Source organism: Stenella coeruleoalba, assembly GCF_951394435.1.
Source record: "Stenella coeruleoalba genome assembly, chromosome: 1".
Taxonomy (NCBI): domain Eukaryota; kingdom Metazoa; phylum Chordata; class Mammalia; order Artiodactyla; family Delphinidae; genus Stenella; species Stenella coeruleoalba.
Window position 1 is genome coordinate 5,652,537 of NC_137169.1, and position 22,464 is coordinate 5,675,000.

A 22,464-nucleotide genomic window follows, 5' to 3' on the forward strand; every position below is an offset into this window, starting at 1 on the left:
GTTTTTCTAGGCTGGCATAGGGATGTGCTTGGTTCCCTTTGTATTATCCCTCGTTGAACATACGACACGTATCAGAGCTACTTTGTAATGGTAACGTTTTATGGCCCCATTGAGATCGGTGCCAAGGACCAATTAGTCAATTGGCAGCAGTGGCAAAAGTCAAATATGTTTTTTAACTCGTATTGAGGAAGCTCGCTTTGTCTCTCTCTTTTTTCAGATGTGGGCATGTGCTCTCGGGCACTTAGAAGCAGCTGTCGTGCTGTACAAGTGGGACCGTCGGGCTATCTCTATTCCGGACTCTCTAGGAAGGCTGCCTTTGGGAATTGCCAGGTCAAGGGGTCATGTGAAATTAGCAGAGTGTCTGGAGCACCTGCAGAGGGACGAGCAGGCTCAGCTTGGCCAGAACCCCAGAATCCACTGTCCTGCAAGTGAGGAACCCAGTGCAGAGAGCTGGATGACCCAGTGGCACAGCGAAACAATCCACTCCCCAGAAATACCCAAAGGAGTCACCGTCATTGCAAGTACCAATCCAGGTAAACATTTTAAAGGATTACATCCCAGAACTTGGCAGATTTCCCGTTTGCTTTCGTGCAGCTACCCTCAGAAAAGTCCATAGGATATTCACGTACATTTAAGGGTTTGGGGTTTTTTTTTTTTTAGTGTTTCTAATTTTCCTTTTAGTTATTAGAATGCCTAGTGCTTCCCCCGGCCCATCCCACCCCAAAACTGCAGAAAGTAGAAAAAAAAAAAAAAATCTATGTTCGTGCAAGAAAGAACTACAGATGTTGGAGGAGGATTATCTGAATATAGTATGTGCTGCTGGGGAATATTGAAATGTTAGGGACATGTCTTGAGTTCTGGCTTTGCACTTTGTGTCTCTCAGGCATAGAGAAAGTGTTAATTCTTTAGGATTCCTAATTGTATCGCCTGTCCTGACTATCCTTTCTACTGTACTTTTCAGAGCTGAGAAGACCTCGGTCTGAACCCTCTAATTACTACAGCAGTGAGAGCCACAAAGATTATCCAGCTCCCAAAAAGCATAAATTGAACCCTGAGTACTTCCAGGCAAGGCAGGAGAAGCTGCTTTCCACTGCACTGAGTCTGGAACAGCCAAATATCAGGAAGCAGAGCCCTAGTTCTAAGCAGTCTGTCCCCGAGACAATCAGCCCCAGTGAAGGAGTGAGGGACTACAGCCGGGAAATCTCCCCTCCCACTCCAGAGACTGCAGGATTCCAAGCCTCTGGATCTCAGCCGGTAGTAAAGTGGAATTCCAAAGATCTTTACATTGGTGTGTCTACAGTACAGGTGACTGGAAATCCGAAGGGGACCAGTGTAGGAAAGGATGCAACACCTTCACAGGTGCGTCCACGGGAACCAATGAGTGTCCTGATGATGGCTAACAGAGAGGTGGTGAACACAGAGCTGGGGTCCTACCGTGATAGTGCAGAAAGTGAGGAGTGCTCACAACCCATGGATGACATACAGGTGAGCGTGGGGAAGGTAAACCTGCAGAGGCTGGTCCATCCGTCCTAGCTTCCTTGGTCTTTACTGCCAATTTCCAGAGGTCATGTCATTTTCTCACCGGTGAAGGGTTCGAAGTCTGGGCTTATATATAAGAATTTTGGCGTGTCTTCTTTACTTGGGCCACATTTTCACTTGTGAGTCAAGCATTGTGAACAGGGCCTAAATACCAGGGACCCAGATCTCAGTAGAGCCTTGTACTAGCTCCTCAAAACTCCTACAATAAGTCTTTTGCTCCCTCCTTGCATCCAGGGTGACTGATTTTGCTGTTTAAATACTAGTTAGAGTCACAGCCTGATAATGGCTAAAACAGGAGGCCTGTGGGTAGAATTTGAATGATGTAAGTGATTTGATAAGCACAACAAGCATCTAGCCCCTGTAAAGGCATATATCGTCTGAGGCTCTCATGAGGTGCAGTGGAATATCCCCAAAGCTGATAATTGACTGCTTTTATGATAAATCCAGGATCCTTTTAGGGCATCACAGTTGTTATAGATTAAGAGAATACATACTGAAGTAAATTTGAGATTAGGCTCTTAAACAAGCAAATTCCATTAATTAAAATATACTCTATGTGGAGGACAAAATGAGCATCCTCAGAACATGTGTCTGACTTCCTCTCTTTCCCTCTTCCCATCGATAGAATCCAAAACAAATATAAAAGGAGAAAACTCCCATAAGAAATTCACTAGGGCACCTGTGCCTGTAGAAATGATGGGGATCTCGTGTCCCAGACAGCATTCCTAGATAGGTCTGGTTGCTAAAACACTCCTGTTCATTGCATCCCAGGGGACCCTTCCTACCAGCCCCTACTGTTTAGCACAGGACAAGAATCATGCACGCTTACCAGTATGTTTCCATCCCTGGTGCGTGGTGGGCGCCGCACTACTGATCTACCAACCACTACAATTGTGGGGAGGCCTTCCCCAGGAAATCAAATAATATTTGAGATGAGGGGTTGGCACATTTTTTCTGGAAAGGGCCAAATAGTAAATATTTCAGGCTTTGTGGCCAATACAGACTTTGTCATGACTATTCAGTCTGCCTTTGTAGCACAAAAGCAGCCTTAGACAATATTAAACAAATGAGTGGGCCATGTGCCAATAAAACTTTATTTACACAAACAGTTAGCTAGCTGGATTTGACCTGCCATAGTTAAAGCCCTGTTTTAAACAATTTCTGATGGAGCCCATACTAGATATTAATTCTGAGCAATCTAGAACAACATTTATAAATATAAACATATAATAATAAATCACCAGACTATGAAAATCGGCAGCTTAAAAGAGGGGAACTAAGATGAGCGTCTAGAACAGTGCTGTCCACCAGAACTTTCTTTAGTGATGGAAGCATTCTATGTCTGCCCTGTCCAATATGGTGGCCAGTGGCCATGTGTGGTACTGAGCATTGGAAATGTATTCAGTGCGAATCGGGAATTGAATTTCTAATTTTACTTAAGTTTAATTAATTTAAGTTTGAATAGCCATTAGATAGCACAGCTTTAGAGCAACTGGCCCTTACTGAAACAGTTGATGCAGGAAATAGAAAATAACCTAAAAAAAAATCTACTTTATATTTTCACTGACACTTCAGAGAATATTTTACTAATTTAAGACCACATACCTATGAAAAAAGCAGCAGTCTAAAGAAGCATTTTAGCCAAATGAAAAAATTAACAATTAAAATTAATGAAATAATTCAAGAAATGGCAAGCCAGAGTTCATGGAGGAGTGAACAGTAAAACCAGTAATACTGATATCTCTGAATAATTATTGATAGTGTGGTTGCACAATAAGCAATTCTTTACATAAAAGAGGAATAATGTTTCAAAAAATAACCTAGAACTAAGATTCTAAATTGTTTTAACAAAACCGGGGAGGTAGGGAAAGGAAGGTAAAAGTGTATCAAAGCAGTTCCCCTGTCCAGGGAAAATCAAAGTTTGTTCCAATTATTATATTGATAGATATGTGTGGCCTGAAATATGCTTGTTAGAAATGTCAAGTTAATAGGTAGTGTTAAAACAGGCTACAGAATTTCTATGTCATTTAAGGGGGAAAAAAGAAAATTTGGCCCATTCAGGAAAAGTTCAGTAATGGTAATAAAGAAAAAAGCAACAACAGAAATAATACTCTATAACATAATATTATAGGAATATATTCAAACATGACTTATTCCCACTTTGGAAACTGTTAATTCTATTAAAAGATTCTCAGATTGGGTTAAAAAAAAAAAAAGGAAGCAAAATATACTATATACTGCTTGTAAAAGAATTTAAATGAAATGAAACAGAAAGAATGAAAATGATGTGATAGGTAAAGATATAACAGACAAATGAAAAGAAAAAAGGTAAAAAGTACAGGTAAGGCAAATAGTGTGTATATATATATATATATATACAAAATTTGTCAAAACGATATGACTGTAATGAGCCATTATGCACCTAACAATGTAGCTTCTAAATACTGAAGCAAGTAAAGATTGAAGAAACGTGGAACCATAACTATAATGATAGTGTGAGACTAACACAATTGTTTCAAAATTTGTCAGCTCAAGTATGAAGAGGATATGAAGATATTGACAATACAATTAGAAAGTTTGACCATGTATATTTATGATATATATATAATTATGTAGATGTATGAACACACCTAGTAAACATACATATCAGTGTTCCTCTTAGATATCCAAGACCATTTATGAAAACTGCTCATATGCTAGGACCCAAAGAGAATTTAAATAAAAACCCAACATCATTTGAATAAAAAACCTGAAAGTCATTTAAATTCCATTGCCTTTTGTAGCTATCACAATGAAAAACCAGCTACTTGGTATCTCAAAATGTTGCATTTATTATGATATTAAGGTGTTCTTACACTGACACGTGTTTATAAAATAGAGGGTTTGGGAGAGGAGTGACTACAGATAGTTATAAGCTTCAGTCTCAAGAAATTCCACTGTTTAATAGTTTCATGAAAAAAAATCAAGGTAGGACTTACCTCCTCCTGTTTGACTCACAAGCCAAGAGAGCCAATATAAAAGGAAAAGAAAAGCTGTGATATTTTTTTCCTTAAATGTTTCCATTTTTATTCCTGTCACGATAATTCTTGTTCTTTGTTGAAAATTTAGAAAATTACCCAAGATAAGTGTTTTTAAGAGTTTTATTTAGGTGTAATTTACATACCATAAAATTCACTCACTTTAAGTGCCCAGTGTAATGAACTTTTGTGAATTTATACAGCTGTGCAATCATCGCGGTCCCATTTAGAGCACTTCGATCACACCCCAAAAGTTCCCTGTGCCCCTTTGCAGTCACCCTCTGTTCCCATACCAGCCCTGGGCAACCACTGATCTGTTTTCTCTCCCCCAGAATTTTGCTTTTTCTAGAAACGTTGTATAAATGGAATCATAACCTGTCATATTCTGTGTCTGGCTTCTTTCACTTAGCATGATGTTTTTCAGGTTCACGCATGTTGTAAGATAAGCATTTTGTCATTTTTGTATAGATCCTTTCAGAACATTTTCAATTCACTTAAAAACTTAAACTGCTATATTTCAACTTCCATTTTCAAGAGATGTGCAAGGAAACTTTTAAAAACAAGGTCATATCTCTGATTCTGACCAAATATATCTACTCCAGACTAGTTTTGAGGATTCCTAAATGTATCCATTAGGAATGTATTTTGGGTGCAGGTATCAGCAACCTAACTCCAGGGGTTTAATAAGAAAATGACTTATTTTTCTCACAGAAGTTCAGAGGTTCAGTTGCTCAATAATGCCATCCGGGACCAGGATTTTTTCTGGACTTTCTGTTCTTTTGCCTTTCATCTTCGTGCTTGTTGCTTTATGGTTGTAATGTAGCTTCTGGAGCTCATCTGTAGTCAGAGCAGGAAGAGGAGGGGGAAAGGGCCAGGTGCATCGATACCTTTCATCAGGAAAGCAAAAGCTTTGCCCACAGCCCACCCAGCAGACTTCTGTGCAGGCTCCTGTCCAGAAGTGGGTCACGGATCCTCCCCTCCTTGGTGCACAGAAGGTGGGAAACCAAGAAGGGGATTAGGACAGTTGGCTTGTATCAGTCACGAGCTGTCCCTTGGATGTTGGCTCGTTGCTGCTCTCTACAAAACTGGGGTTCTCTGGGCAAGGCACAATGGGGTGATGGTGGTCAGGTAACCAGTAGTGTCACTACAATAATATGACCAGGACTGCCCAGTCATAGCATCCTTAACTGGTTGATCCTAGCTGAGAGTGGAAAGTGGGCACAAGCCAGACGTTCTCGAAGACTTAAGGTTTGGGACCAAACTGTGATGTGGAGGTAATCAGATCTGGGATCTCAGCACGTTCCGGTGAATCGGAAAACCTTACAATGAGATGGGAGGGCACTGGACTGAGGTGTAAGCCCGCCCTCTCCCCTTTCTTTCTTTCCACGGTGGGGGGAGTGGGGGTAGGCCTGGATAACCTCTAAGGTGCCACCCTGACCTGAGTGTTCTGTGACCTCTGGGCCCCAGGTGAACATGATGACCTTGGCAGAGCACATCATCGAAGCCACCCCTGAGCGGATCAAGCAGGAGAACTTTGTGCCCACCGAGTCCCCGGCATTGGAGAGGACAGACGCGGCCACCATCAGCAGTACGATGAGCTGGCTGGCCGGTTACCTAGCTGACGCGGACCATCTGCCAAACGCCGCCCAGATCAGGTCAGTAGTGTTCGTGGGCCACTCCCCAGGGCGAGCTCCTGGGTTTACGTGGAGGCTCCGGAGGCCCACTGGATCGGAGGAGTTCCGTGTAATGAATGGCCTTGTCAAGGAAGGAAGGAAGCGTTAAGACGAGTTCCATTGCCTCTTCCAAGGCCCCCTCATGTCCTCACCTCTCCCGTGGTTTTTCTTCCCACGTCAGAGCGCAGGAGATAATGTATCCTGGTGTTCCCCCGCCCGTTCAACTGCAGTTTCACGATTGGATAGTGGACTCAGTGGATATAGTACTTAGCACAGTACTAAACTCATAACAGGTGCTCAGTGTGAAGTTACTGATTGAAGGACATTCAGAGTCTGCTTAGCAGCTCTCTGGACTGAGGGAAGGCATATCCCTCATGGTCCACAGTAGGTACCATCTTGTCTCGTTGACCAGCGTGCAATGCATCCTGCAAACCAATCACCAGCCTCTCTCCCCTGTGTCTCCTCTTGTTTCAGAAGTGCATATAACGAGCCTCTAACCCCTTCTTCTAATACCAGCCTGAGCCCTGTAGGCTCACCAGTCAGTGAAATAGCTTTCGAGAAACCCAGCCTTCCCTCCGCCGCAGACTGGTCTGAATTCCTGAGTGCGTCTACCAGTGAGAAGGTGGAGAATGAATTTGCTCAGCTGACTCTGTCTGATCACGAACAGAGAGAACTCTATGAAGCGGCCAGGCTTGTCCAGACAGCTTTCCGGAAGTACAAGGTAAAAGACAACAGAGTCCTGATGCGGTGACACTCTTAAGGTCGGGAAAGTCAGAGTCGTCCAAACTAAAACATATGCTGTTTCTTTTTTTTTCTTCTGAATCAATAGGATTGTTATTTGACATTATTAATTAGGTCCCATGAGATTATTAATAATTGTCAGAAGCTTTAGTGAAATAAAACTGACAAGTAGTGTGATGGTTGTCACCATCTGAACTGACTGTTGGTAATAATAATGGATATTTATTATCTAATTAATATAAAGTAAGTTGACACCTCTGCCACAAGGAATTTATGACCTAGAACAGGGGTTTCTAGCTGGAGGCCTGGTGACTGATTGTCCTAAAATTTTATGGTAAAGTGCATTTTTGGTGGGAGAGGGTCCAGAGCCTTCCACAGTTTCTCAGAGGAGTCTCTGACCTCCTTAAGAAGGTGTTACGAGCCATCGATCATTGATCCAAAAGTAGAGGACCCAGACTTCCCTGGTGGTGCAGTGGTTAAGAATTCATCTGCCAATGCAGTGGACACGGGTTCGAGCCCTGGTCCGGGAAGATCCCACATGCCACGGAGCAACTAAGCCTGTGCACCACAACTGCTGAGCCTGCGCTCTACAGCCCGAGAGCCACAACTACGGAGCCTATATGCCACAACTACTGAAGCCTGTGCACCTAGAGCCTATGCTCTGCAGCAAGAGAAACCACCGCAGTGAGAAGCCCGTGCACCACAACGAAGAGTAGCCCGCGCTCGCCGCAACTAGAGAAAGCCCGAGCGCAGCAACAAAGACCCAATGCAGCCAAAAATAAATAAATAAATAAATAAAAACAAAAGTAGAGGACTTGGTGTTATCTTAGGAAAGACAGCAGAGAGCAGAAATTTGTAAGGGCAAATAGAGCAATACCTAATTCTTTAAATACTTTGAAAATGAATATTGTTTTAGGCCTCCTAACATCCAAATATGATGGTTCTATTTAGAAGCAGGAATAATCAGAGAGTTATTCTGTAAATTCATTTTTTTAATTTATCCTGATACTAACTTATCACTGCATTTTGGTAAACCTCTGGTCTCAGTTCTGAGAAAGTCAATTAAATGAGTCATGATTCCATTTAAGTCTTGGGACAGTTGCATTCTTTATACTACATCATTATTTCTTTTCTTGCCTCACTTTCCCTTGAAGGGCCGACCCTTGCGGGAGCAGCAGGAAGTGGCAGCAGCTGTCATTCAGCGTTGTTACAGAAAATATAAACAGGTGAGCCAGCTTCTGGGTCGCCACGGGAACGTGCCTTATTCACACAGCATCCAAACAGGCCTGGGGGGGTCTGGTGTGTGGTTTGGCAAAGAGCACAACATCCAGTGCCTGATCCAAAGACTGACTTTGAATTGCCTTGATTAAAAGCCAAAGGGGGGCGTCCCTGGTGGCGCAGCGGTTGAGAGTCCGCCTGCCGATGCAGGGGACACGGGTTCGTGCCCCGGTCCGGGAGAATCCCACTATGCCACGGAGCGGCTGGGCCCGTGAGCCACGGCCGCTGAGCCTGTGCGTCCGGAGCCTGTGGTCCGCAACGGGAGAGGCCACAACAGTGAGAGGCCAACGTACCGCAAAAAAAAAAAAAGAAACACCAAAGGGAAATGTTCCAGAAGGGAAAAAAACAAAAACAAGCAAACAAAAAGCCACCTGCAACTAATGCCGCAAAATAATTTTTGTTCAGATCGTTGGCCTCTTAGTGGTATCACCTGCCTGCAGCATTGGTCTGATACAGAGGAAGTTATTTGTGTCTGAAATAAGGCTCTGTGTCTCAGTCATTTTACCTATAAACTATTTAGTAATTAAAGAACTCAAGGGAATTTAATATGGTGATGGGAGTAGGTAAATACTAATTGTTATCGTTGACCTTGAATTATATACATTACATAATCCTTAGCGGTTTTTCCTTTTGGCTTCTTCTTATCCGATTTAAAATGAAGAATTGTAAAAATCTGAAGAAGCCCAGAATATCTTAAACCGTTTTGTATTCCAGACTGTTTTGTATTCCTTAGTTAAGTGTTGCAGGAAGAGTATCTGAGTTACTCTTTCGTGCAGTATTGCTATTTCTGAAACTACCTGCAGGGTCATGTAGCTCCCATCAATGGGGAAGAGAGCACCCAGCACGTCCTGGATCTTTTATGCTCATCATCTCATTTTCTCCTTACAAAAATATCTGAAGTCAACAATTTTATTTCCATTTTGCAGATGAAGAAGCTGAGGCTCAGAGAGATTAAGTAAATATTAGACCTTTCTAACCACCTAGGTGGTGATAAAATGTTAAAAATTGCCGAATTGAGTTCTGACCGGTTCATACAATAAAACTCGGTCCTGTCGGTAGATTCTAGAACCTTTTATTAGGTTGTGCTTTCGGTAGGTCTTACATTTTTGTTTAAGGAATGTATACCAGCCACACAGAAATCCAGGATTCTGTTCTCTTGTTATTTCTAGCATTTGTCTGATTCAGGTTGCCATGTTCTCAAGTTTCTTTAGGATTAAGCTCTAACGGTGAGGGGCGGGGAGCCTCTTTAGCTTATAGCCGATTGAGTTCGTGATCCCAGGAAATGAAGGTTTATTGTGTAAACGCTGACACCACGGTCCCTGTAGCCCCACAGCAGGGAACCATCCTGGCTTGCTGTTAGCCCGAGCAATACTCAGAATCAAGTTTCAAGTCTGTGATTTCAGCAGGTATTAATTCCAAAACGTGAGTTTGGTTTTTTTTTTAATCCCCTCCCAAAGAAGTGTTGGCTACAACCAGAAAGTCGGAAGGCATTTAAAAAAAAATACTGACAAATATAAGACAAGTATTTTGGAAGATGGAAGGCATGAAGATAGCCAGGTTGCCTTTTTTCCTTTTTTTTTTTTTTTTCGGTTGGGAGTTTCATTGGTTCTGGTTCTGGTTTTTCATTTCCTTCTATTCGGCAATCTAACATTAATCTTGTATTTTCTGTTTCTCCCCCAAGCTGACATGGATAGCCTTGAAGGTAATGATACACCCAAGTCCTCTCACAAACCATTCCACCAGAGTCACACACTTCACACCCATCACCAGCTACAAGAAGGGGCCATTAAGATGGCACGGTCATTCTGTAGGCATACCCCCCTCGCCCGGCCACCTCACCACAGCACATCTATCCTCTGGGGACCACGTGGTGATGCCGTCGCAGTGGGTTTCAGCAGTAACAGTCATTGGACATTTTCTTGGCCAGTGTCCATCTAAACAATCCGTCCAGAACAATTGCCGTGAACCCTGTGAGCCCCTGAAGATGTTTCCCTTTTTCCCATCGTGCTTCACCGTGGCCCGGGAGGTTCTGACTATGCAGAGCGCACGGGTCAAGGCGATGGAAACGCTGTAGGATGCAGCGTCCTTGTCTTAAAAGACTTTTGGCCAAATGAAAATGTCAGGCGGGTCAGATAAGCCTAAGCAGGATTCTTGCAGAAGGGCCCTGTGTCTGTTTCCTTTCCTCACTCCACCTCGTACATGCAGAGAGATACTTAGGCACAGGGATTTTCTGAGGAATACTTGTCCCTCTGATGGTAAGTCGCCTTCTTGTGAGCAAAGCGCTTCTCTGTGACTTCCTGTCCCCAGACTTGTAGTCTGTGTCGTTAGCAATCTGGACACAGTCTTTTTTTAAAATCTGGAGAGCTCTGCATTTTTCCTGCCTGGACTCTGATAGGGAAGAGGACCCATCCTCCCCGCACCGTGCCTTCATGCCTCACTTTCCATCTCTGCGGCAAGCTGGCCGGAGGGTGCTGGGCCTGGCTCCCAAGCCGTCCCCGGCTCCGGGGCCGCTTTCCAAGTTTCATGGCTTCACCCCACTGTCGGTCTTACGAGCGTTAATCTTTTGCAGGTTAAAATGGCTTAAAGGTGTCAGCGTTTCATGATAAGCCTTGTATTTGGGACCTTGTAACTCAGAAATTTGTCGAGGGGAATGCTAGTTAGAAATCAGATGCTGGCCGCTGAGTAGATTTGTGTTTGGCGGGAATTGGGAGGCATCCAATTAAAAATGGGAGGTTAATTTAAAATGTTTCCAAATTGGATAGGAAATGTCCGTCTTCAGCATTTCAAGTTTTACCTCCTAAATAATACTTTTTCGATTCCTAAATGTCTCCGTTTATTGCCATTAAAACTTTTTTCCAAAAAGGGCAAACAATTTTGATATTTGGGGGGAAAAACCCACATTTAAATCAATGCATTGTCTGAAGGAAACCCTTAAAGTAACATTTTGCATTTTGGAAAGGTAGGTGAAAAGATGCCTAGTTTGCCTCTTTAATGATGCACCCCCAGAGAATATGAAAAGAAAGGGAAAAGTTTTCCTTCTTGCCGTCCCCACCTGGTGGGCTCAGAGGACACCCAGGCCTGCGTGGCCCCCCTTGTTACTGCTGTGCTTCTTCTTGTTCCCCCTGCAGTATGCACTTTATAAAAAGATGACACAGGCTGCCATCCTGATCCAGAGCAAATTCCGAAGTTACTACGAACAAAAAAAATTTCAGCAGAGCCGGCGTGCTGCTGTGCTGATCCAGAAGTTTTACCGGAGTTATAAAAAGTGTGGCAGGAGACGGCAGGCTCGGCGGACGGCAGTCATCGTACAGCAGAAGCTCAGGTGGGTCAAGATTCGTGGCGGCCAAGAGAACCCCAACTGAGTCCAAAGAACTGCCCCTTGTTGACACATAGGCCTGTACAAGGAGTAAAGCATCTTGCAGCTCTTTTCTTCCCAGACCAGTCTAGCTGTTACGTGTTCGTAGAGTTACACCTGTCCTCTTTGCCTGTTTTTGTCTATTTAGCGTCTCCTTTCTCTCTCCCCACCCCCCATCCAATCATTTTGATGCCACCACCCAGTTTCACCTCGTATCAGAGTCTGGCTGGACCACAGTTCCTACTCAGAAAGGTGGCACTGTAATATAGCCGTCTAAATTGTAGCGTTTCTATACGTAAGACCTTGGGAGAGTAAGTAGTACTAAGCCACTCCATTTTGAAGAGTGTAATAAAAACTTCTAGCACCGGAAAATACACTGACGAAAGAAGTTTAGAAAATAATAGCCCAAAGAGAGCAGCAAACACAGGCGAATCAATTTCTAAACCGAGAAAGTCTGTCTAATGCCTTTTTGAACAAACGAGCTTATAAAGACTTGGGGCAGAACAGTTACAGGACATCTTATCTTTAGTCTTTTTATTATCTCCCTCCAAGTAGGTGAAAGTGTCTGTAGTCCCCTCCTTCCTTCTCCCCCAGTGATGCCCAGACTCAGAACCATAAAATAGGCTTGTGCTGTTGGATTTGCCACATGAGCCGTTTGGTTAAGAGTTTTCTCTCGCCGCTGACCTGCTTTCAACTTTCGCACATGAGGCTTTACAGCTTCTCGTGACAGTAATTCATATTCTGGCTTTTTCAGGAGCAGTTTGCTAACCAAAAAGCAGGACCAGGCTGCTCGAAAAATAATGAGGTTTCTACGCCGCTGTCGCCACAGGTACATTAACCCTCATCCCGACATGATCCTCGTCGAGAATAATAAAACCACCCTCATCGCCTTACCCACTCATGAACTCCTTGGTGAAGCTAATCCCCCACAAATAATCAGGGTACACGTCCCAAATGACGCTAGGATAACAGAACTCTTTAGCTAGGGACTGAGTTGCTGCCGTAAGAATACCGGTCGCTGTTCCAGACAATGCTGTGTAGAGATTGAACCACGGAGATCATGCCAGTGTTTTTGTTTTAATTTGGGTGCGAGGACAACTTAGGCAGACTGGCTTTTCATTCCAGATTTTTCTTTAGCAGTGTGTTCGTCACTCTAAACCCTTACTGTGCTAACGTGTGTCCAAACAGAAAAGACACAGAGTTTCTATTCTGAAGGAAAGGTTGAGACACCACTAATGCCATCCAAATTTTCTGATGTAGAATTTCCACTAAATAGTTGGTGCCCTCTACTGGCCGTGTCAGAGCTAACACCCTCCATCAAGTGACCAATTCCAGCTAGTCTGTGATGAGAAACAGGAGAGGCGGTCAGAATGAAACTGGGCAGGGCAGGAAACACAGCCGAGACAGAGGCGCATTTCCAACTAGAAGTGGGCTCCGGTGACCCCAGCATCTTCCTGCAGAGCTACGCCAGGGGAGTTTCTCTTTGTTTTCCTGAGTTTGGGATGCCTTGGTGAAGACGAGGTCCTTAACTCAGATTTTGGGGGCTGGTGAACCGTGTTTTTCTTTTCTTTGCTTGGGTTAATATTCCAGCCTGACCACTGTGACATTGGCCGACTGAGCTGTGTTTAGATAGCTCTCCACGTAGTTTTGTCGCTTCTCTGTGCATCGGGAGCGATGCAGTTTACAGACCCAAACTTGAAAGCAAGCTCTTTAATGTCTGATTTCCTCTTTCCTGTTTAATTGTACCCAAAGCCCGAGTGTCCAGGTGCAGTTTGATTCTCAGAGGTTTCACTTTAGTTTTTTTTCCCCTCAAACTGTCTACTTGCTAACTTTGACAGTATTCTGACTTTGAGACTTACTAGGGGTTAACTGGCTACTTGTGTGCACTTTTACTTAAATTAACAAAATAATTCGTTTACATGACCATGGAAGGGAATGTGGACAGAACCACACATGCACAGTGATAAAAACTTTTAAAGGAACATTTTTTAGGTTATATACGGTGTTCTCTAGCTAGAATGCTGCCAGGGCAGCTCATGCACATTTACCGTATTCCTCCGCAGAGCGTTTGCTCTCCACCACGCAGTGATGGGGTTTTCCCCGTGACGCTAAGCAATGAGGTGCCCGTATCAATACTCTGAAATAGCAAGTCTTGTTAGGAAATGCGTATCAGAATACGCGACATGGCCAGGACGTAATGAAATGAATCCTCCAGGCCTTACCAAAGTCAGTCTCTGTTTCCTTATTATTTACTCATACCTTTGACTTAGCCTTAGGGGACTTGCAGCCAAATAGAGGAGTTGATTTTCTTCCTTTGGTGAAAATATCAAGGCCTTACCTGGACCCTTTGCCATATATTCTTACACGTGCTCACACTCTTCTCCCCTTTTCCTCTTCCTCCTGCAAAACAAAAAACCCAGGAGGATTCAATCCAGCACTGCTGAGTCTGTGATTAACACTTTCCTAGCAGGTTTTATCTTCGAGGAAATCGCCTCCACGTGGCTCTTCCTTAAGCCACGTCAAACAAATGTTCACAAGTTAAATTCTCCTTGGTTCTTCTGGTCTTATCCTCAAACTTTGAAAATATGTATAGGTAATGCCACCTTGGTCATTGTGAGCAAAACTACATAAGGTCCCATGTTCATTTTCTTCTTCTTTTTTTTTTTTTTTTGGCCAGAGCCTACCATGTTTACATTTGGTGAACTGAGTGAAGTGAGAGGGTAAGATATTTAAGCAAAACATAAACGCCTGAAAGGCTGCTTCCCACAGAAGGCTGAACGAAGGAATCGTCTCACTCATGTTTTTAGAGTTCTCCTTTTGTAAACAAGTAGAAAAGCATTTCATGAGGATTTTGCCTTTCTTTGGTCCGTATTTTAACCGGTAATATCCTCATGAAGCTAATAAGTTTTTTTATGAAGAGAGCATCAGATTATGGATCTGAATTTCTGTTCATTATTTGGGATTAAACAATGACCCCTACTGGCTCTTTTCTTTACTTGCCCTTTGATATTCCAGATGCTAGAAAAATGTGCAGGCAAATTGGAATAAAACCTTTGTCTACTGACTGTGTAAGGTCACTATTCACTTTCCATTCCCATATATTCAATGAAGGAACCTGAAGAAATCCTGAAAAAATCTGTCCCAGAAGTTTGAACTCATTTTCCCTAGAATGAGTGTCACCCTGTTGCCATTCTGGGTTATTGAATATTATTTTAAGAGAAACTGTCATCTGTGTTGTCCCCTAGAAGCATTAAAATAGGAAACCTCATATGACACCCTCTCAGAAAAGGTAGGTAGGAAGTGGCTTCAGGAATCAATAAGAAGTGTCCCATTTCCTTAAGGATTTTGCTCAGTCATGGACCCCAGCATTTTTAGACTGAAAAATAAATCGGTGAATTTCCTACCTGCTCATTTCACATATCCCACCACCACTCTCCTTTTCTTTTTTTCCAAAAACAACCAAAAAAGGAAACCTTTATAGTCTTTTTTGTTGAAATAAAGCTATTTATAAGATTTCTGTTGTGACCCTCACATGCTAATAGCTCTTTGGTGTTGTTTTACTGTCCAAAGCCCCCTGGTGGACCATAGGCTGTACAAAAGGGTGAGTTTAGCTGCCTGCTAGCCAGTTTCTCTTTATCTTCCATTTTCAATATTTTGCTTTTTGCTTGCTTGCATGGGGCTGCAGTCTAGGTATGCCCGTAAAGTTTCACATCCATTTCGAATGAAATAAGATAAAAACTAACCCTAATTACTAACACTGCTACTTTATACAACAGGAAAACAGTCACATACAACCATAGACATACAAATGCATGAGCAAGTGAAAGGGAGGGCCTTCTGAAGCCACCGCAGGGCATGCGTAGCACTTGGTGGGAGAAGCCTTCAGTGTAAAAAAAACAGTGGCTGGTGGGACAAGTTTAAATCTCAACAAGGCTGCACTAGAACAAAGCCTTAAGCAAGTGGCTATTTGCCATGAAAATAATCTGCCACGTGAAATTCGACTACTGCCGTGTCAAAATTTCTAAAGGAAAAAGGCTCACTAGGCAATACTGTTGTTTTTCTTTTAACTCATCTATTTCTTGTTTAGAGTTACATAGTTTCATTTTCTAACTCTCCCTTTCCCTGGTGCCGTGAGGTAAGTCAGTACCCAGAGCTGCCCTTTCTGAACCAACTCAGGACATTCATGATCCAATAGGGAACAAACCTGACTTCCAGCATTTAACGGCAGCGCTGAAGAAAGACAGGGTGGTGTGAAGTGTCCGAAATCTGTATATTCTATACTGCAGTCAAGAGTGGACGTTCCGAGAGAATTTGTGTTTTAAAGAAATGATAGTGAGTGAGCGTTCAACGGACACTATGAGTGTTCGTGAGATTTTAGAATGTGATGCCGATTTCTAAGTATGAAGACGTGACTGTAACACATCTTAAGTTATAATAAACGGTTTACTGGCAGAAAACTGGTTTTTAAAAGCCAGGAATTGAATTCACCAAAATCACACTTGAATTTAGATTAACTTGACAACTTCTGTCTTAAGAGAAGATGCATTTAAAATCTAACGTGACAAAATATAACATGGCGGTTAGCTCTATCAACTCAGCTCCATCCAACACCCTCCCTTCTTACCTTACACTCATACTGTATTTAGTCATTTGCAAGATTTCAGAGAAAAGATCGTGCTTCAGAAAAAAATCTCAAACTTCTAATGTCTCTGGAGAGATCATTTCCCGTATCACTACATTTATGTTGACGGTAATATTTATTCACTATATTTTAAGCCAAGTGTCCAAAAACATTTCCTTAAAAGGCCAGATAATAAATGTCCGTTGCAATGTAGTAGTTCCCCCTCATCCATGGGGGATACGTTCCAAGACCCCCAGCGGATACCTGAAGCCGTGGCTAGTGCCGAATGCTACGTATGTGTGTACATACACACTGTGTTTCTCCTGTACTAACAGGCAGGTGGCGTACACAGTGTGGATGCGCTGGACAAAGGGATGAGTCACGTCCCAGGCAGGACAGAGTGGAGCAGTGCGAGATTTCCCCGTGCTACTCAGAACAGCACACAACTTAAAGCTCATGAATTCTTTATTTCTGGAATTTTTCATTTACTGTTTTCAGACCGCGGTTGACCAATGGGTAGCTGAAACCTTGAAAGCAAAACCACGGATAAGGGGGAACCACTGTACTTAGTTCTACCCCTGAAACATGCAAACAGCCACAGACGATCCAAAAATGAATGGTTGTGACTGTGTTCTAATAAAACTGTATTTATACACAGACCTGCATTGGGCTGGATTTGGTCCATGGGCTGTAGTTTGCCAACCTGGGGTGATAGGAGAATTGAGTTTTTGTGAGTTTTTCCTAAATCAAAACCTTATCCCTGTAAAAGGTCTGAAGCCTCACCTACTGAAAACCATGGATAGTCACTGAAGGAGAAATTTGTTAAAAAAATAATAATAAAGCAGCTACTTGCCTTTGTAAATTTAACTAGTCAGACCTCTCTAGAATAAGGCAGTTGCTTACAATTAAAATAGTTCAGGTCCCATGTAGTGGTGCTGGCTCAGTGATGTCTGTGTTTGAAATATAAGAGAAAAGGGGGACACAAGTGTCCATTTTTCTAGTCCCTCTCTCTCTCTGCATACATAGATAATATCTCTTTCCATTAGAAAAAAACCTCCCAGAGAACAGATGCATGCCCTAGTATTCAATTTAACTATAAGTTGTAGTGTCTTGCATGTTATATGCAATTTATATCGTCCGCTGCAAGGATCCAACATTTTAGTAAAAGTGGCTGCTTATGCACTTTTGAAGCCTGTTAGGTTCTCGCATGTTAATGATCATTTTCAAGAGTACATTTTCTAAAAGTGCTCTTCCATGCCAACCAGAGTCCCCACCTTAACTTCCTGAATGCTCGCTGCATTCCGCTGTGAGTTCCTAAAACTCCTCCTCATGCGTGGAAAGTTGGAATTTCATAACATCCTCTATGCCACTCAGTCTTAGGGGGTTTGAGAGAGAGGAACTCAGAAGCTTTCAGGTTTCTTCCAGTGTGGTCATTGTTGTCTAACGTATGAATTGAGGAATAGCTTAGCTGTGTCTTGTCTAATTCCCAGTAGGATCTCTCGTCCATCGGAGAAGTCATGATGGTCCTCCAAGAGTCCCCAAGTTGAAGTTACTCTTGGGAGGCAGGACATTCTCTGAGGAGGATTTATATTCCTGGAATTTGTGTCAAAGAAGCTAATATACTTACCAGTGTATAAAGTATACCATATTTAAGACATTTAAGGTTTACATATCCGAAGATAATATTTGAAAAATGAAGAATTACATTTTATGGTACGGTACGTGTAACATACGATTTGACCCCAACTTTTAAGTTAATGAAGCAGCAGAATGTCTAAAAAGGGAGGTGACGTCAATTATCAGAATTAGGGTCCAGCTGGCTAACTCCAGCAGCAGAGCAATCAGAAAATACCAATGTGTCTTCAAATTTTCAGCCTCAGGGAAAGCTAAGAAAAAGCCCCCAGTGGTCCTCACCGAAGCCAGCTCATTTTCACTCAGTCACTCCTCCAGACTTGGCCCCTAATTTACCCAGTAACTTAAAATGAAGTCATCCAGTTCCTAATACCGTCAAAGGGATTTGTTTTGTCTTGGACACAATAACTTGTCAAGAGAAAACATTATACACAGAGAGATGTTTGAATCAACAGTTTTAATTATTTTTCTTAGTTCACTTAGGTGTTATACTAGTTCAGCAAATGACTGAAGGATTTCTAAGGTTGAAGAAATATTTAAGTGCTCTGGCTGAGAATACTATATTCCAGTTGGATTTTGAATATCTTGAACAGGGTGTTATTCAGTGTTACAGCAGAAAACCAAGATGCCTCAGGTGTAAAGGAAATAGTAAAGAGCTGAATTATATAACAGGTTTGTCCTCAAGGTATTGAGACTAGAAAGGACAATGCCTTAGACAAATTTCTTCTTTCCCTAGTGAGATCAGATTTCTGTGAGAGGGCTTTATAACCTAAAACAGTCCCTGCAGGTATTGTAAACAGTAAGACTCCTGGTATTGAAATAACCGATCTCTTGAAAATTGCTGGCCTAGTTACCCATGTTCAATAAAGGTGGGTGAAGCCATCCAACTGGAATAAAAAGAGCCCTGATTGGAGGAAGAAGAGATAACACTTTCTGGGCACCAATTTTTAAACACCAGGTTTTCTCTCTATTTGACAACTGGGTTTCCAAACACTTAACCGGGCCAGATGCTGCTAGTTATCTTGGTAAGTAGCGTGGACAGCACTGATTCTTGAGAGCAGCCCTGCAAGATATCTTCAGTGGGTCACTAGCAAGTTCTGCGGGTCACACTTAGACTTTTTGTGTTGTTCTCTACACGTTGGTCCAAGGGGCAGTTCTCTAACGATGCCTGCAAGTGAACTGTTTGAGAAAAGTAACAGTGCTCTGTCAACAGCTTGGATGTCACACTTCCCTAGTTAAATTTGACGTGAGGTGTGGTTTCCAAGTGGCCCAGTCTGCTCGGTAAGGAGTAAGCAATGAAGGTGGGGTGCGTCATCTAATTAAAATCTCCAAAGTAATTCTGTCTTACTTACCTCTTTTAGGAAATGAATCTTTGGGGAACACAGTGGCGTGTGTTACATTGCAGACAACATGCTCTGTGTCATTCTTATTGGGCCTCTCTGTCTTTTTTGTTTTGCAATCCAAATGAGATTTCTGGAAAATGGCAAGACCTCTCTTTTCCTAACCCCCCCCCACGAGCTATTGCAGCTCTCAGAGCAACAGGTAACTAAGCAGAGAGCCTCATCTGGCTGCCCTGTATATTTCTGACGTCCAGCATTGCGAGAATATACCTGCCAAAGCCCACTGGCTCATGACACATTTCCCTGGCTGAGCATTACTGAGTAGATGCTAACGAAGCCGCTTTGCCTAATGCTTTACCCATGGAGCCATTGTTCGCTACGAGTCTCTGAAGCAGGCCTCCTTCATTTATCCATAAACGATCATGGGACGTCTGATGGAAAGAAACCCCGTGGGCTTCTGCTGGCTTTCAGTGCTGTTGCTTACCACATCACTTCAGTACATTACAATGCAACGTGGTTTGGGTTTGGGTTTGGGCTGAGACTGCAACAATATCCGAAAGGTTATTTTCAGCCTATAGAATGCTTGGGGGAAATCCTGGGCTTGTCTTTAGTTTTAACAGTTGGATGGTCACAGGTCCAAGTCTTGCGATTCTAATTACCGTGATTCAAGCCAGGAACACGAGTACCATTTTCGAAGTTACTGATGCACAGTTCAGAAACGTGGTCCTGGCAGCTCTCCTCATAGTAGCAATTGCCTCGTGCCTACAGAAGGTACAGTTCCTCTGTTGTATTAATTGTCTTCACAGTCTCCAGGAAGACTGCTCTGCCTGTCTTCCATGTGAGGAAACTCAGAAGTAAGTGTAATTATCATGGGATTTGTTTATAGATAACCTGGACATTATTAGACTCAGTTCTTTCTTAGCCCTGAATGAGGCTAACACGTACAATTCTTTAAGAGAATCCAAAACTCAGTAACCCTTAGCTGAGTGTGTGTAACGTAATGTAACAGACGTTTACTGGACCTCTGTATTCTCAGTTCTATAGATACAGTGACCACAGGTACAGAATTTTCAGGTATCATTCCAATTTCAAAACTTCTGCTCTACCTTTACCAAGTTTTCACACTGAAAATATGTTTACAATATAGGTAATATCAAGGAAACTAGCTCAATCGATTTTTGGTTTTGGTCTATAAAATTTATCTTTTTTTCCCCCTCCACTGAACTTTTCAATTGTTCTTTTATGTCACGTGAATACAACATTTGTAAGAAACAGTAGTAGTAACAGATGGATAGAAAAACATCTTAGAAACTTTTTTAAAGAAGGACAAGCAGAAATAATTATTATGAAGGAAACACATACTCACTGTAGTACATTTTGGAAACACAAATAAGCAAGGAAAATCACCCAGAGATGATAACTGTTAAACTTTTTGTATCTTTCTCGTGGTAGAGGCATTTTCAGTTAACCTACGCCTTTTAGTCATTATTCATGTCTTGAATGACTGAGACAAGGCGGCCACAAATCTCTGTGACTATTTGAAACACTCTGATTTGAAACATCTGTCTCTTAGAACTTACTAACAAAAATTCTAGTATCAGATGTTGTTCCCATTCACTTCAGTGAATAGAATTAATTGTTTTCTGTTCCTTTGGAGGCAGCATAACAGTCAAACATATTTTGCCCAATTGACATTTGATTTAAAGCAAAATAAAACCAAACATTAGGCACCGCTGTCTTATCCTAATAATCTACCCTCAAGTAACATAAACCTCCACTTGTGATTTCAGTAGTGCAGACTGTAAAAGTCTCTCAAGTTCATCTAAACTTGCAGAGGTCAGTTAACACCAATATGATCTGCAAATTGGAGAATGAGGCTAAAAGTCTTCAGTTGCCTTGATTCTCAGACCCATTCTTTTCATGTTTCAGATGTACTTCAGTCGTAAAATTCATAAGTACATTTTATGTGGAGGTATTTTTTTTCCTCCAAAACATTGTAATAGAATCAACATAGGGTCTTATGAAGGATGACATCTTAGAATTGAGAAAATGTAATTGTCATCATCAGTTTCAACAACGTACTCATCTCATGCCATGGAAATTTTCCAAATGCATGTATTTTTGTACAGACTTTTAGGAAAACCAATAAAATAAGAATCGGGTTTAAAAATGTTTTTTTCTTGTTGTTGCCCTGAGATATTGTTTGAGGCAGCAGAGTGGAGGAGTGAAGTCAGACAAACCTGGCTTCAAATCCCCACTCTGCCATTTATTAACTATATAATTTGAGGTAGGTTGCTCAATTCCTGTAAATCTCAGGTTCTACGTTTATGAACTGGAGATGATTCTGATATTGTGAGGACTAAAATAACGCAACACATACTAAGGAACCCATGTAGCTCCTGGAACATCAGTGTTCTCTTCCTTTTTTCCTAATTTCTCCTTTAACAACTTCCCGTAAAAAAAAAAAAAAAAACTTCCTGTGCCATTTAACTCATTTTAATATTATGTATTTATAACGCTAGTAGACTGTGAAAACTGCATAATGAAACTAAAAACTAAATTCTCCAGTGGAGTTCAGGAGTTAGGAAAGCCTAGAAAATGGGAATGTCTGAAAATTGGAATGTCTCATTTTTCCTGAATAGACAGTCGTGGTCATTCTGTGTGTGGACGTGCATCTCTCCTTAACTTAATGCTATGTGAGGCTAGCACTAGCTGTATAGCAGAGTATTTACGTGGTAACTTTAAAACCCTGTGAAAACTTAGTTGACATTTTAATTAGCTCAGAAAGAAACTGCCGAAACAAATGTGACCATTTTAACTAAAAAAAAAAAAAAAGTTTATGTTATACCCACCGTGACCAGCTGATTACAGATTCTTTGGTATGAAACTATATAAAACATTCATAATTCTGGTTCATAATTCACGCTCCTTTTTATTTCATCCCAGTGATGAACTTAAGATTTTTAAAGCCTTCCTGTCCACGCTAGCAAAACTGTGAATGGAGATCTTTGTGTTTATGCTCTCAGGCTTTGAGTTCAGAATTCTTCAAATTCTAGAAATCTCATCAGTGATGGAGTCTCTGTTGCACATTTGTGAATGAGTCCTGTACTAGTGCAGAAATAAAATGTCGTATTTGAAGTAGCATGCCCATTTTGCCGTAATTCAGCAAGGAGGTCTGCACAAGTACAGATACATTGCATGCCCAGAAGGAAAGGTGGCATCAGTGCATGCCTTGCATTTTTCCAGCCAAAGGGCTGTTAGTATAGAT

The 22,464-nt window shown here is 42.0% G+C and overlaps 1 protein-coding gene across 1 annotated transcript in view; it reads left to right on the top strand.

The window, feature by feature from the left end:
• The window catches only part of CAMTA1 (calmodulin binding transcription activator 1), a gene marked incomplete at its 5' end in the record, with an annotated part of 885,827 nt that overhangs the window by 858,311 nt on the left and 5,052 nt on the right, over window positions 1–22,464 (top strand). Inside the window, 11 exon segments of the mRNA XM_079918494.1 lie at window positions 218–533; window positions 962–1,485; window positions 6,024–6,211; window positions 6,704–6,950; window positions 8,125–8,196; window positions 9,930–9,950; window positions 11,377–11,570; window positions 12,358–12,432; window positions 15,174–15,204; window positions 19,326–19,361; window positions 19,364–19,398. Coding sequence (XP_079774620.1) covers window positions 218–533; window positions 962–1,485; window positions 6,024–6,211; window positions 6,704–6,950; window positions 8,125–8,196; window positions 9,930–9,950; window positions 11,377–11,570; window positions 12,358–12,432; window positions 15,174–15,204; window positions 19,326–19,361; window positions 19,364–19,398 — 1,739 coding nt within the window.